We start from the raw sequence: 16,170 nt of genomic DNA, 5'->3' as shown, positions 1-16,170 counted from the left end.
AGGGGCCAGGGTCTCACTCAAATATTAACACTGAATTAGTATTCAACAATTATATCTAACCTACTTACAGTTTAACATAAAAAAACTTTGTTAAATGATATAAAACCATGTGTTAATCATGTGTTTAACACATAAACCGTAGGCTTAGGTCAGGCTGATGTGCATTTTTTTTTTTAAATAATGTCTGTGACCCAGACTGCTCTGGCTGCAGTGCTCTCTGCTGGTTGTTCAGGGGAGTGTGTAACTCCACATTCAAACTAGGTCACATTTATTTGTGCATCTGGTTTGTGGTAGGAATGTCTCATCGACACAAAAGCAAAAAAGCGATCCACATATGCAAATTCAATACAAATACAAATACAAAATCAAGAATATTTATATTCAAATCTCAAAAATATATTTACAAATACACGTTTATTTATACAAATTCTTGATTTATTTGTATGTCACATTTATATATATATATATATATTTTATTTGTATATATTTTCAAATTTCAAAAATATATTTACAAATACACGTTTATTTATACAAATTATTTATTTATTTGTACATCACATTTGTATTTGTATTTGTATATTCATTAATATATGCATATGTATTAATATCATATTGAAATATATAAGTTGATGTGAGACAATTCTACTTCCATATAAGTGTGATGGGTGAGTGAATGTATAAACCTATTAATATATTGTACTCACTCTGATCTGCATAGTTTTTCATTTTTAGCTCCAACTGACGCGAGTGTGACTCCAAAGTCACCACTCGATCCTGAAGATCCTTTCTCTCACCATCCAGGGAGTCTTCCACTGCAATGTACCTCTGCAGATGAAAAGGAAAACATTAATGTCGAGACCCTGAAAAACAGCATTGTGAAGAGTGAGGGTTGTTTTTTGGCTGATTCCAATTGTGTATGCGGAAGATGACGCCATAGTGTTAACTAATGTTAACTAGGAATGACTACTAGAAAAGACATTTGGTTGAGCGCAATCTCATACAAATATCTATTATATGCATGATAATTTTTTTGTTTTTTGATGCAAGTACTCAAACAGCAAAAAGTAGACATAAATTCCTCAATCTGCACTCTGCATCAAGACTAATTGGGTTCTTCTTTGTCCGATGTACAATAAGTGATCATGCAAAGTAACTTAATGACAAGTAGCACTCAATACATAACCTCTTAACCTATGAGATTTATTAAAAAAAAAAGTTTTAATTGGTTCAATTCGGTATTTGGTCTCTTCTCCAATGTTTATACCCTTATCCACTCCTACCACATAATGCCTGGCATGTTAGATATTGCAGGTTTATGATACTGAGACATAGGAGTTTTACATATCATGGATTCAAAAAGAGAAACACTATCTTTCTCCAAAGACAGTGAATTATTTTTATTAGGAACAACCAAGGCTACTAATACTACACCTTCTTGTTGATACTAAAATATTAACCAGGCGTCACAACATTTTGACTCGTGGGCCAGACTATACATACAGTATGTATGTATGTATGTATGTATGTACTTTCTAAATATAGGGAATTGAGACTCATAAGGGATGAGGCTAATCTATGTGGACACCTGAGTATTGTGGTGGTATGACATCATGACTGCAACACTGTTTTGTAGCCCGTGAGTTCAGATTTGGCCTTTGGTAAATCTGCTGGGTTACAAATCTGACTTTAGAGCAGCTAGACTGGGATTATTTCTTATTCAATGTCCTGGGATGCCTTAAATCAGGTGTGATAGGGTCCAGCATCTCTATAATGAATTATATTTGGGGCGGCATGGCGTAGTGGGTAGAGCGGCCGTGCCAGAAACCTGAGGGTTGCAGGTTCGCTCCCCACCTCTTGACATCCAAATCGCTGCCGTTGTGTCCTTGGGCAGGACACTTCACCCTTGCCCCCGGTGCCGCTCACACTGGTGAATGAATTATAGGTGGTGGTCGGAGGGGCCGTAGGCGCAAACTGATAGCCTCGCTTCCGTCAGTCTACCCCAGGGCAGCTGTGGCTACAAATGTAGCTTACCACCACCAGGTGTGAATGAATGATGGGTTCTCACATCTCTGTGAGTGCTTTGAGTATCTAATAATAGAAAAGCGCTATATAAAATCTAATCCATTATTATTATTATTATTATTATTATTATTATAAACCTGGACAGGATAAAAGCGTAGACAATTAATGGATTAATTTATAAAGTCAAACCCTTTGCAGAAGAGGTCCAATAACTCAAAAAACAATGCGTGCTGAGAAAAATAATGTAATGCAGATAATGATACAAATTATAAAAATAACACCGTATGTAGGAGTAATATTGACATTTTCTTTCCCTGACACACTAATGATGCTACCGTTTAAATGATTGTCTCTCAGCATTCAAACAAATGATTAACATAATTATCTGATTGTCCTGAACACATTTAACACAACTCCATGCTTATTTTTCTTACCCTGCCGGTCATCATATGACAAAGAAAGTAGGATTGTACTTTTAAAAAAAAAGAATGTGCTTCCCCGAGTTCTGTCATGCTCTCTTCCCCCAACACTGTGCATAATGCTCCTTTTGTCAACAAGTACCAATACACGAACACATGTGGCTCCAGCACAAGTACATGCATACAACCAATCATACAGTGCACCACTGTATCAATACTCAATTGACAGACAGAAATGAACTAATTTTGTTTCTGCAAATGTCTTGAATGGAGCTAGCTAGCTGGGGCATTCTGGGAAAACCAGCACCAGGAACATTATTCGGACAAAGAGGTTTAGTCCAGTAAATTCCGGGCTACTGTTGGTTTACATGAGCAAATCAAGAAATTACTAACTCCTGACTGCCGATGGGCACCAAAACGCGGTTCTCTAATGGCACTGGTGCCGACGTAACAGATCACATCGACATACAAATGCCTAATTTTGGGGCTAAGTTAATGCAGACGAAGCTAGTTGCAACAATTGCATGAAGGTCATATAGTGCAAGTTAGGTAAAGTAGCGCTAGTAAGTAATGTAGCGCTAGCCACAACAGCAACACAACACTTCTCATTATGCCAGAAATCACAGTCCTCCCAAGCAATGCTCATTCATAAACCCCGGAATTCTCAACATCTACATGACAAAAGAAGCAAGTAATTTTTATTAAACATTCTCTGTGTTTTGCATGGCTGCTGATTGTATTGCGATAAATATGATATTTAGTTGTGGATTTCATTTCATATTGTTGATTGTATTACTTAGTTATCTTACTTATATTATTCATCATTATCATTACTAAAAGCAAAATGTGTAAATTTTCCATGTTTTCCAAGTACTTGTTCGGCTACCGAAATGTACAAAACCCAAAACCAGTGAAGTTGGCACGTTGTGTAAATTATAAGTAAAAACAGAATACAATGATTTGCAAATCCTTTTCAACTTATATTCAATTGAATATACTGCAAAGGCAATATATTTAATGTTCGAACTGAGAAACCTAATTAGTTTTGCAAATAATCATTAACTTAGAGTATAATGGCAGCAACACATTGCAAAAAAGTTGGCACAGGGGCATTTTTACCACTGTGTTACATCACCTTTCCTTTTAACAACACTCAGTAAACGTTTGGGAACTGAGGAGACAATTTTTTAAGCTTTTCAGGTAGAATTATTTCCCTTTCTTGCTTGATGTACAGCTTAAATTGTTCAACAGTCCGGGGTCTCCGTTGTCGTATTTTACGCTACATAATGCGCCACACATTTTTAATGGGAGACAGGTCTGGTCTACAGGCAGGCCAGTCTAGTACCCACACTCTTTTACTACGAAGCCACACTGTTGTAACACGTGCAGAACGTGGCTTGGCATTGTCTTGCTGAAATAAGCAGCGGCGTCCATGAAAAAGACGTTGCTGTTTGTTTGTTGTTCCAAAACCTGTATGTATCTTTCAGAATTAATGGTGCCTTCACAGATGTGTGAGTTACCCATGCCTTGACACTAATACACCCCATACCATCACAAATGCTGGATTTTGAACTTTGCGCCTATAACAGTCCGGATGGTTGTTTTCCTCATTGATCCGGAGGACACGACGTCCACAGTTTCCAAAAACAATTTGAAATGAGGACTCGTCAGACCACAGAACACTTTTTCACTTTGCATCAGTTCATCTTAGATGAGCTTGGGCCCAGCGAAGCCGGCTGTGTTTCTGGGTGTTGTTGATAAATGGCTTTCGCTTTGCACAGTACAGTTTTAACTTGCACTTACAGATGTAGCAAGGAACTGTAGTTACTGACAGTGGTTTTCTGAAGTGTTCCTGAGCCCATATGGTGATATCCTTTACACACTGATTTCGGTTTTTGATGCAATACCGCCTAAGGGATCGAAGGTAACAGGCATTCAATGTTGGTTTTCGGCCTTGCCGCTTACGTGCAGTGATGTCTCCAGATTCTCTGAACGTTTTGATGATATTATGGACAGTAGATGGTGAAATCCCTAAATTCCTTGCAATATCTGGTTGAGAAATATTGTTCTAAATTGTTTGACAATTTGCTCACGCATTTGTTCACAAAGTGGTGACCCTCGCCCCATCCTTGTTTGTGAATGACTGAGCCTTTATACCCAATCATGGCACCCACCTGTTCCCAATTAGCCTGTTCACCTGTGGGATGTTCGAAATAAGTGTTTGATGAACACTCCTCAACTTTCTCAGTCATTTTGCCACTTGTGCTAGATTTTTTGAAACATGTTGCAGGCATCAAATTCCAAATGAGCTAATATTTGCAAAAAATAACAACGTTTTTTAAGTTTGAACGTTAAGTATCTTGTCTTTGCAGTCTATTCAATTGAATATAGGTTGCAAAGGATTTGCAAATCATTGCATTTTGTTTTCATTTCCAATTTACACAACGTGCCAACTTCACTGGTTTTGGGTTTTGTAAATGAGTCATGATGGAGTCATAATGTACTATGATTATGGGTACTCAACCAGATTAACACCATCATATATAAGATAGTCTCCTGGTCACTATAACTTAAGTCAGTTATATGAGTGGATGTTTTTTATTATCATAAATGTTTTTACATTTGTATAATAAATTAAGAATTTTGAAGGATCATCACTTATTGTATTTGTAAAATACAAATAAACAAGAGAACCTGCAGATTATAATCCTGTCATCTCCTGTTGTGTTTTATACTATCAACGAGTGCTGAACAATTATTCAAAACATATTCGAAATCAACATTCAGAGTTTTAACCGATGGAAAACTGCCATGTGGATTATATTGATTTTGCCCGTTTTCCCCTAACTAATACTGTACATCCATCATCCATTTTCTACCGCATGTCCCTTTCGGGGTTGCGGGGGCTGCTGGAGCCTATTTCAGCTGCATTCGGGCGGAAGGCGGGGTACACCCTGGACTTCATCGCAGGGCCAACACAGATAGACGACATTCACACACGAGGGCCAATTTAGTGTTGCCAATCAACCTATCCCCAGGTGCATGTCTTTGGAGGTGGGAGGAAGCCGGAGTACCCAGAGAGTACTCGCGCAGTCATGGGGAGAACATGCAAACTCCACACAGAAAGACACAGAGCCCGGGGATCGAGCCCAGGACCTTCACTTAAATACAGTACTGATTGTGAAGTTACAAGACAAAGAGCTAGGTGTCGCACAGCCTAACAGCTGCCGGAAGCCAGTCTTGTCCGCAACACAGACGCATCATGAAGGAAAACTGAAACACCAAGCAAACAGTACATGAGCACTAAGCAGCATGTACCCAAAATGAATTCTGTTGTTTGGACACACTTTTTCTCATATAGGATAACGACTTAAGAGTGGGATAATTGGTCATTAACCGAAATTGAGGTTAAAGTTTCAATTAATCATCATGACTTTGCTTTTTACCATAAACGCCCAATCCTACTATCAACCACATCACAGTCTTTTGCAATCTGAAAATCCTGTATCACAAGATAACCACAGGATCCTGAGAACACTGAGGAATTCTTTCTCACACAGGACAATTTTCACTGGTGGACATACTGTATCCGTGCAACTGCAGGCCATGTCTAATATCTAGTATGTCACAAGACCACAGCCTGACCTGCAAACAGTAAGTAGCTAACCTCTATTTGACTTAGTATTTGAATCAAATGTGTCTGGGCTATGATTTCCCAAGGATTCTCTGGCCAATCAGACATAAATTGTCAATCAAGTCTTATTGGAAGAAGTAGGGTACAGTACTGTTAAAATATATAACACAACACCAACAGGGTTTCCTCTAAATGTACTTGATAATGGCTGCCCGCCGCTTGTCCGCTTGTCCCTCTCAGGGTCGCGGGGGGTGCTGGAGCCTGCATTCGGGCGGAAGGCGGGGTACACCCTGGACAAGTCGCCACCTCATCGCAGGGCCAACACAGATAGACAGATAACATTCACACTCACATTCACACACTAGGGACCATTTAATGTTGCAAATCAACCTATCCCCAGGTGCATGTCTTTGGAGGTGGGAGGAAGTCGGAGTACCCGGATTGTAGAACATGCAGAACATGCAAACTCCACACAGAAAGACCGTGAACCCAGGACCTTCGTATTGTGAGGGACATGCACTAACCCTTGTCCTACCGTGCTGCCACACCTTAAAAAAGTGGGGTTATTTTACGTGAAATAAAATAAATAATGTATGAATTACTGAAGGGTTGTGAATCTTTTGGCACCAAACGATTTGATTCGATTCAGAATCAATTCTCATTTCAACACAATTATCGATTCAAACCGATTCTCGCAATGTCTTATTTGGTATAGTAATTATAATAATGAAACTTTTTTTTCAAAACAGGTTACAGGTTAAAAAAGTTCCGTCTGTTTGTATGGAGATGGCCTAAAAAGTTTTTTTGTTTTTTTTAAATGAATCCTTAATTATATAATTAAATTTAAATATAAATGTTTTCAAAAAATGTAAAAAATATTTTTAAATCCATTTTTGAAAATTATGAATTGAAAAAAATACTTCACCGAAACAGGGCTGCCGAAGCCGGATGTTGTGATGTTGTAAGCAATATGCACAGGATTGTCTGGAGCGGCAGCATGTCTAGGGTGTAGACCTACATCAATATATCTGAGATATATTCACGGACAGCGATCTACAAAATGTGCAATGTGCAAATATTAGGACAGTGTAGAAAAAATCCAACTAGAGCAGCAGTATGACGTCAGGCTCACTGCAGCTCTCGTTGTTCATCGCGGACATCGAGCGATAGAAGTTAAGGGTCTCTAAAAACGAGTACAGTCTCCAATAAAACCAGAAAAAGATGCTAGATTTGTTGCGAGTTGTTTTTAATAAAGAAAATGTCACTGAAAGGATGGGAGAAGTCTCGAGAAACTTGAGAATTTCTCAACAAAGTACACTGTACAATATGCAGCAAAAATTTAAAAAATTTTAGCAAAACGATCTAATAGAATAACAAATATTTGTTAATAATAAATAATAACATTGGTTTTTTTTAAGTATGTGTACCTTTTTTTAGGCTTTTTAAAGAAAATATATTGTTGTTCATTTTATAAACTTAAGAAATAATTCCCTGGCCACAGGAGGACTTTGAGGGCAAAAACCTAAGGATTTAAATGAGTAGTAGATAGTAGTTCTTGCTTTTGTTTAGTTGGTGTGTAGTATTGACTGTTTTGATAAAACATTTGTATGTAATAAAAAAGAATAAAGAACTAGTTTAAATAGTGTGTTAAACTGTCGATAGCACACTATAAATTAATTGAAAAATGTACAGTTAATACATGGGATCGGCCGATCTCACTCATGAATGAGCGGTATCAGAGCAGATGTAAGCCAACAGGTGCTTGTTGCTGGTCTTTGATGCAGAGGCTTAGCAGCGGCTACAACAGCCTCTGTGGAAAGGTCATTGTCTACATTGTTGACAAGTTGCATTGTCAGGGTAGGACACATCCAGAACAATTACATTTATTTTATTCCAGAAACTATCTCACCTCAAGAATAACTCTGGCCCTTGGACTAATGCAGTTGATAACCATTGGTCTAGACCACATAGGCCTAACATGAAGTGCACTTCACAGAGCAATGATTTATTGGGCCTATATGACATGGGAGCATGATATCATAACTTAAACGGTGCATGATCATGTGAAAAATGATCCCTGAGCTGGCAGTCTGCAGGAGTTGGCTTGCTGGTCAATAGACAACCCTCGCTGGACAAAAGAGGTGTGGGAAGTCCTACTTTTCCCAAGAATTTCCTGCCTTGCCTTTTCCTTTTTGCTATTGAGATAAACCCCGAGCTGGAATTATTCCTCTGGGCTTGGAGCAGTTACAAGCGGGATTTGGCTAGGGCAATGTGTTTGTTCTGTAAGTTTAATATGATTATTTGCTAGAATAAGTGACTTGCCACCCTAATGAGAAGATTAGTCATGGAGTTGTGCCGTGCTTACTTATTTGCATCCTTTGATCAGGCCGCTGCTCGGGTGGCAACTAATCTGGAGAATTTTAATCATAAAACTTGCATTTGTTTTCAGTGTTTTTATTTTAATTTTTTTATTGCGTAAAACCACCTATTCATTTTTATGATGTGTTATAAAGGATATTCCCATCACATTGTGTTCAAAATCCACACATTGATGAGAAGAAATCTAATTTTCCAAATATATCTAACTTGTATCAATTGACAACTACAAATACCGGAAAAAGGACTTGGAGAGAACAGACCTCTGCCATGCCCTACCTCCCAGTCGTAAAAAAGTCCTGAATCCAGACAGTGATCCCCAAAATGTAATCACTTATTCCTTCCCCCATTTCTGGCATTTTTTGAAAGTATTATCAAAATGTGTCCATATCTCTTTGCGGGATGAAAGAAACCGAGTGAACACTCACGCCAGTCATCCAGTATCTTTGTCTGTGCGGGGCATCTAGCCTACTAGCATACACACACAGAAAAGTAAACGTAATGTACGTCGTAAAAATTATTTAGATCAGGCCCAAAATCAGTTATTCTTTATCCCATTTTGGGCATTTCCAAAAAGTAACAAAAACCCACCAAAACGTATTTTGCTGACAAACTACCGCACGGACAAACCAATAACAATGGTTACAATAAAAAAACAAAAACATGAAATGGCTGACTTTTGTGCTTGCCAACAAGCCATTCTGCTTTGGAATCAAAAAGTTATATATATTACATATAAAAGCAAATAACTAATCAATTTGAACCATAACCTTTTTTATAGACATGTTGATATTTTGTCTCTTTCTATTAAAATTGTAATAACTAAAACATTATGAACCGTCTTTTTAAACAGGTAAACTTCCAAAATCATCAGGGGATTAAATAATTATTTACCCACTCTATTTAGATTACTATATCTCTGTCAGATCAGATCCAATGATGTTGTGCTTATGCAAATGTTGGAAACTTGTTGCTTGTCGTAGTATGATATTAAACTCACTTTTTGTATATACCATCTTTTGGAAGATTGTACAATTTGAAAATAATTGTAATTTAAAAGTGTGCAACTGTAGTAAGATTCTAGATTTAAGCAGTTTACTTGTTGATTTTGCATGTGGCAATATGTATGAGTGATAAACTCTCTAAAAATAAATTACTTCATCAGTTGAAACCAGCTTTTGTATACACCTCAATGGGGCTATTTGCAACATTTACACAGATGACTAGAGGGCGCTAACTTTCCAATGTATATCCACAGTATTTCCACAGTATATCCCGCCCTCTTCCAGCTTTAAGGACGGGATGACGTAACTACGTGCGTACGTAACACATGCACGCGCATTAGCTAGATGTGTTGTTAGCTAATAATAGGACTGCTATTGTATGTGTGCACGCGCTCTCTGTGCGTACGTGTTGATGAGACAAGGTGAGTGACTGCTGTAAACACAAATAATTTTATTCCGGCCGGTAAAAATATTTACTACACATACTTAGTAATTGTGAAAAATTTAGACCATTTTAACACAAATGTGTTCTGTTAAACCACTAATGTTAACGCAAGCAAGCCAGTGGTGTTCTTGTTATATTTTAAATAATATAACTGTGAGCAAGTTGCAAAGAGTACCTTTAAGTTTGACTTATTAAAAGGTGGGATTAAAACATCGAATCCATCAACCTTTCATCAGAGCAAGCTTTCTACTAGAGCTGCAGCTATCGAATATTTTAGTAATCGAGTATTCTATCAAATATCCCGATCGATTAATCGAGTAATCGAATAAATCATATTTTTGCTTAATTAAGGTTTAATTATACATGTTTGGCCTAACTGTCTTTTATTTCCAAAACGCCTGTTTTCATTATTGAAGGCTGACACGCACAGCTGAAATGCGTCCGTGTTTGATTGAACCAATTTGTGTGTGCTAATGAAAACAGGTGCGCTCACAGCCCTATGTGCTGTGTGGTGTGATCGCATAAACAAAGTTCTTGTCTTGATAATGATTATTATACGGTGTTGTTTAAATGTTAGTTTCTCCACGCAAATCCGCTAAGCTGTTTTCAACCTGCCAACCATACATAAAAAATATAAAAAGACAAACCACTTAATAGTGACAGCAACAGTTTTACATTTTAAGAATGCAATACAGTTCATTGCATTCATTGCATGCAAAATAGTAATCAATGTTAATTTTTGCCATCATAACATGTTTGAGATGAAAACACAAATATATAAAATTAGTTCAAAATTAATATTCACTGAGAAAGTTAAAATTAAAATATATTCTTAGTATCAAAAATAAAACAATAAGAACAGTGTTCATTATATCAAACATAAAAAGTGGATTAGGTAGTGCCTTTAATACTGCATTTGAAATGTGCAACTTCATATTCAGAACCAATATGGCTGACAGGAACTTGGCACACAAGTGCTACCACTGTGAACAAGGACTTGGCACTCTTACATTCTACAGAGACTATAGTGGGTGCAAGTGCAAGCTATCCAAGTAGCATATGGTTGCATGACTTGAATAACCTGAATAACTTTGCGCGACTACTTTTGCGTGGTTACTAATGAAAGGCTAATTGAACAGGACAGCTCGGATAGCGTTGTTAGTTTTCAACACCTTTTGGCGGCATTTGATGACTTCGCGGGAGTGAAAGAACACATCCTGGTTATCATAATGAATAACATTTATTTTTACTAACACAACTTTCGCGTTTACATTTGATAATAGATGACTTACCTCGCCTCCGGACGTCCCTCAATCGGATGCTTTCTCTACAGGTGCTACAGCATCGAACTTGTGCTATTGTGGTATGCGAGCTCCACTTTGCAATGTTTGCATACTACTGCGTTTTCCTTTGATTTTAGTGTGAAGTGTGCCCACACCATAGACAACTTTCGTCGCTTCTGCGGCGTCTGACATTGCGAGTTATGTCGACGAAAAAGTTTACTAAACTCAAGCGTATTTAAAAGAGCGGTGTTGTCGTATGATCTGCCATAAACACGCTGTGCAATATCTAAACAGTCCGTGCGAAACGTGAGCTTTGACTACTAAACGAGGCAAAATGCCGTTAAAAAAAACTTAACGACGCCTCGAGGCAGCAAAAATTCCTCGAATATAGTTTGTGATCCAATTACTCGAGGAATAGTTTCAGCTCTACTTTCTACGAAGTGTCAGTCTCCGTAAATCAAGGACTCAAGTTGGAGTACGGGGGATATGTTCTGGCCAACAACCGATAATGTGACAAATGCATGCTACAGAAACTGAAATATTGTAATTTTCGGACGCTACCTTTTTCCCCACACTTTGAACCCTGCGCTTTATACAATGCTGTGTTTAATTTATGGATTTCGCCACCAATAAATTTAGCCTTGTCACATCAGACCAATGAAATTGCCGAACAGGTCATGGCGGACCACTGAAAGTGTTCACAGTATATTAAACGTGCTCACATGATCATTCAGGCCGTCTTTTAGAATGTTATGGACTCACCATCCTGCACTAAAGCCGAAGATGATAAGACCCGGCCACCAAAAAAGTAAACACTCATCGCATGGAACCTACGGGCCCCAAAAGGCCAGACCACCACGCGCTGAAGAAGACGACTTCAGCAGTAAGAAGAGGAGAAGTAGGAGTACGAAGACAGCACTCTCCATAGGCTACTGTCTGCCGTGTTAGAGCAACTGCCTTTTGTTAAATTTGAAAAGGAAAACAGACGCCTGTGTAAATATTTCACGTTTCAATGTATATACCTGCAGCTTATAGACTTGTGTGGGCAAGATATGTACACGATAGAGATGCGCGGATAGGCAATTATTTCATCCGCAACCGCATCAGAAAGTCGTCAACCATCCGCCATCCACCCGACTCTAACATTTGATCAGAACCGCACCCGCCCGCACCCGCCCGTTGTTATATATCTAATATAGACGATGCAAGGCATTAGTGAGGTTATAAAGCTTTTGCCTGTTAAAGAAAGGAGACTGATCCAATGCAGCACAGACATTCGCGTGCCACGCTGTCACGACCCAGACGCACACCAGTGCGCAATCATATGGGAGCCGCGCTGAGCGCACCTCCAAGCGCGTCTCGCTGCCGGCGACGGCCGGGTATGGGCCCGACGCTCCAGCGCCATCCATTTTCAGGAAGTTGATTCGGCAGGTGGGTTGTTACACACTCCTTAGCGGGTTCCAACTTCCATGGCCACCGTCCTGCTGTCTATATCAACCAGGGTGAGCCCCACCCCTTTCGTGAGCGCACTGCGCGCGGAGTGACCCCTGTTACGCGCCCCCGGCAACAGGGGTGGCGGGCAGGTAAGCTGCGCGGGCGGAGTGCGCGGAGTGACCCCTGTTACGAGCCCCCGGCCACGGGGGTGGCGGGCAGGTAAGCTGCTTACCTGCTGCGCGTGACGCCGGCCGCGGCGAAGTGGGACGAGGCGGGGTGTCGGTGCGGTGGGCGCGGTGGTGACCCTGGACGTGCGTCGGGCCCTTCTCGCGGATCGCCTCAGCTACGGCTCCCGGTGGGGCCCTCTCGGGGGAAGGGGCCTCGGTCCCGGACCCCGGCGAGGCGTTCCTTCTCCGCTCCGTAAAAGTGTCCATCTCTTTTTTTTTTTTTCTTCTGTTGTGGCATATGCTGCAGGTGCCTGCTCGTTTTTCGTATGTGGGTAACAACATTTAACTACCGTATGTATATATATTTCTGAATTGGTTTAACTGCCACCCGCCTGAATCTATTTGAAATCTAATTTTTTTTTATTTCAACCGCCCGACCCGACCCGACCCGCGGATAAAATCTAATTTTTTTTTATTTCATCCGCCCAATCCGCGGATAATCCGCGGACTCCGCGGTTGTGCCCGCAAACTGCGCATCTCTAGTACACGAGAAAGTTTGTCCAAAAATTAGGTGGGTGCAACTTATATTTAGGTGCACTTTATAGCCCAGAAATTATGGTAAGTCAATTTTTAAAAAGTACATGGATAAAATAAAATAAAACAACCTGTTTAATAAACGGCAGAACAGAATAAGACAGTTATAACATGTGACATGACACCTGAGCACATCTCTGTTGGGTAGAAGCATAACTAGCACCTGTATTCTAAGATTTATTTAAAATTCTGACAAATCAGACTGAAATGAATATGTCTGTTTTTCTTTAGTCACTCATGAGTCATGTATAACAAATAGTCTCTAAGAGCAATACATAACAATCGATTTAATCCACTCCAAAAGAGCAGCCTTTGCTTCGTAGTTTAAAGTTGCAACAAAAGTATTGTAGACACGAGAACAGTGAGTGACTTGTTTCAAAGCCCTGAGAAGCACCACAACCACAAGAGCCAAAGCAGTTTCATACATACACACACATTATTTTAAATGGTACCGCAATTTAGAGCTGTAAAAAGCTATGTTTATTCATTTGACCACACTAAGCTGCTAGCATGTAACATTCTGTGAGACACGCTGAAATGGCCAACATAACCCACTTGTGTTTTGGAGGCACACAATGTCGGCCAACAATCGAGTTAAGAGGCAGTGTATCTAAACTGGGACATCACGAAAAAGTGTAATAATACCAAGAAAAACTATAGTAGGAATCTGACTGATACATGCATGTAAACTTACTGACAGACATTATCTCAACTGACTTATATTCCATGTACTCTAATGTAAATATTAAGACATATTTGTAAAAAATATTACTTTATTTAAAAAAAAAATGCATTGTCACAAAAGGAACTGTGTAATTTCAAAAAAGAGAATCCTTACACGAAACTGGCCTGAGTAATCCTTTGAACACAAATCAAACATAATACATCCATCCATCCATTTTCTACCGCTTATTGCCTTCGGGGTCGCGGGGGGCGCTGGAGCCTATCTCAGCGACAATCGGGCGGAAGGCGGGGTACACCCTGGACAAGTCGCCACCTCATCACAGGGCCAACACAGATAGACAGACAACATTCACACTCACATTCACACACTAGGGCCAATTTAGTGTTGCCAATCAACCTATCCCCAGGTGCATGTGTTTGGAGGTGGGACAATTATTTGCAAATCATTTTTCAGCTATATTCAAATGAATAGACTGCAAAGACAAGATATTCACCGTTCAAACAAGAAAACGTTATTTTTTGCAAATATCAGTTCATTTGTAATTTGATGCCTGCAACATGTTAATAAAAAGCTGGCTTTGTGGCAAAAAAAGACTGAGAAAGTTGAGGAATGCTCATCAAACACTTATTTGGAACATCCCACAGGTGAACAGGCTAATTGGGAACAGGTGAGTGCCATGACTGGGTATAAAAACAGCTTCCATGAAATACTCAGTCTCGAGGGTCACCACTTTGTGAACAAATGCGTGAGCAAATTGTCAAACAGTTTAAGAACAATATTTCTCAATGAACTCTTGCAAGGAATTTAGGGATTTCACCATCGCTCCGTAATATCATCAAAAGGTTCAGAGAATCTGGAGAAATCACTGCATGTAAGGCATGATATTATAGACCTTCGATCCCTCAGGCGGTACTGCATCAAAAAGCGACATCAGTGTGTAAAGGATATCACCACATGGGCTCAGGAACACTTTAGAAAACCATTGTCAGTAACTATTGTTTGTAAGTGCAAGTTAAAACGATACTATGCAAAGCAAAAGCCATTCATCAACAACACCCAGAAACGCAGCCCGCTTCGCTGTGCCCGATCTCATCTAAAATGGACTTATGCAAAGTGGAAAAGTGTCCTGTGGTCTGACGAGTCCACATTTCAAATTGTTTTTAGAAACTGTGGACGTCGTGTCCTCCGGAACAAAGAGGAAAAGAACCATCCGCAAAGCATCTGTGATGGAATGGGGGCGTATTAGTGCCCAAGGCATGGGTAACTTACACATCTGTGAAGGCACCATTAATGCTGAATGGTTTTGGAGCAACATAATCATTGACGTCCCTGCTTATTTCAGCAAGACAATGCCAAGCCACGTGTTACAACAGTGTGGCTTCATAGTAAAAGAGTGCGGTACTAGACTGACCTGCCTGTAGTCCAGACCTGTCTGCCATTGAAAATGTGTGGTGCAATATGAAGCCTAAAATATATTTTGGAATTGTAATTAATTCCACTTGAAAAGCTTAAAAAATTGGTCTCCTCAGTTCCCAAACGTTTACTGAGTGTTGTTAAAAGGAAAGGCCATGTAACAAAGTGGTAAAAATGCCCCTGCGCCAACTTTTTTGCACTGTGTTGCTGCCATTAAATTCTAAGTGAATGGTTATTTAAAAAAAATAATTGTTTCTCAGTTCGAACATTAAATATATTGTCTGTGCAGTCTATTCAATTGAATATAAGTTGCAAAGGATTTGCAAATCATTGTATTCTGTTTTTATTTACGAATTACACAACATGCCAACTTCACTGGTTTTTGGTTTTGTAAATACAGACCATTTACCATTTTAAAACATACCACTTATAATAAAGTGAATGACTTGACACAGAATACTTGTAAATCAGTAGGATATGTTTATATTAGATATGTTAAAATAACAATAATATAGTGGTCCCTTAAAGGGGTAATTTTATACTGTGATTTTTATATAACATAATGGTAGTGCTTTGGCCAAAATGTTGCATAGATTTTGTTATACACAGACTATCTTCAAGCCGCTTTCTGATTGTCTCTTCAGAATGTGCCGTCTTATTTACGTGCCAGAGTCCTACTCCGGGCCAAGACTCC

General features: G+C 39.3%; 1 protein-coding gene across 2 annotated transcripts in view; it reads right to left on the bottom strand.

Moving 5' to 3' along the window:
- spag9b (sperm associated antigen 9b) overlaps nt 1-16,170 on the bottom strand; it is a 76,365-nt gene that overhangs the window by 51,207 nt on the left and 8,988 nt on the right. For both annotated transcript variants that reach the window (XM_061967191.1, XM_061967192.1), the window contains exon 2: nt 705-825. In XM_061967191.1, the coding sequence (XP_061823175.1) occupies nt 705-825 (121 nt within the window). The remainder of the gene's footprint in view (nt 1-704; nt 826-16,170) is intronic.

Source organism: Nerophis lumbriciformis, linkage group LG11 (genome assembly GCF_033978685.3).
Source record: "Nerophis lumbriciformis linkage group LG11, RoL_Nlum_v2.1, whole genome shotgun sequence".
Taxonomy (NCBI): Eukaryota; Metazoa; Chordata; class Actinopteri; order Syngnathiformes; family Syngnathidae; genus Nerophis; species Nerophis lumbriciformis.
This window is presented reverse-complemented; position numbering and strand designations above follow the sequence as displayed.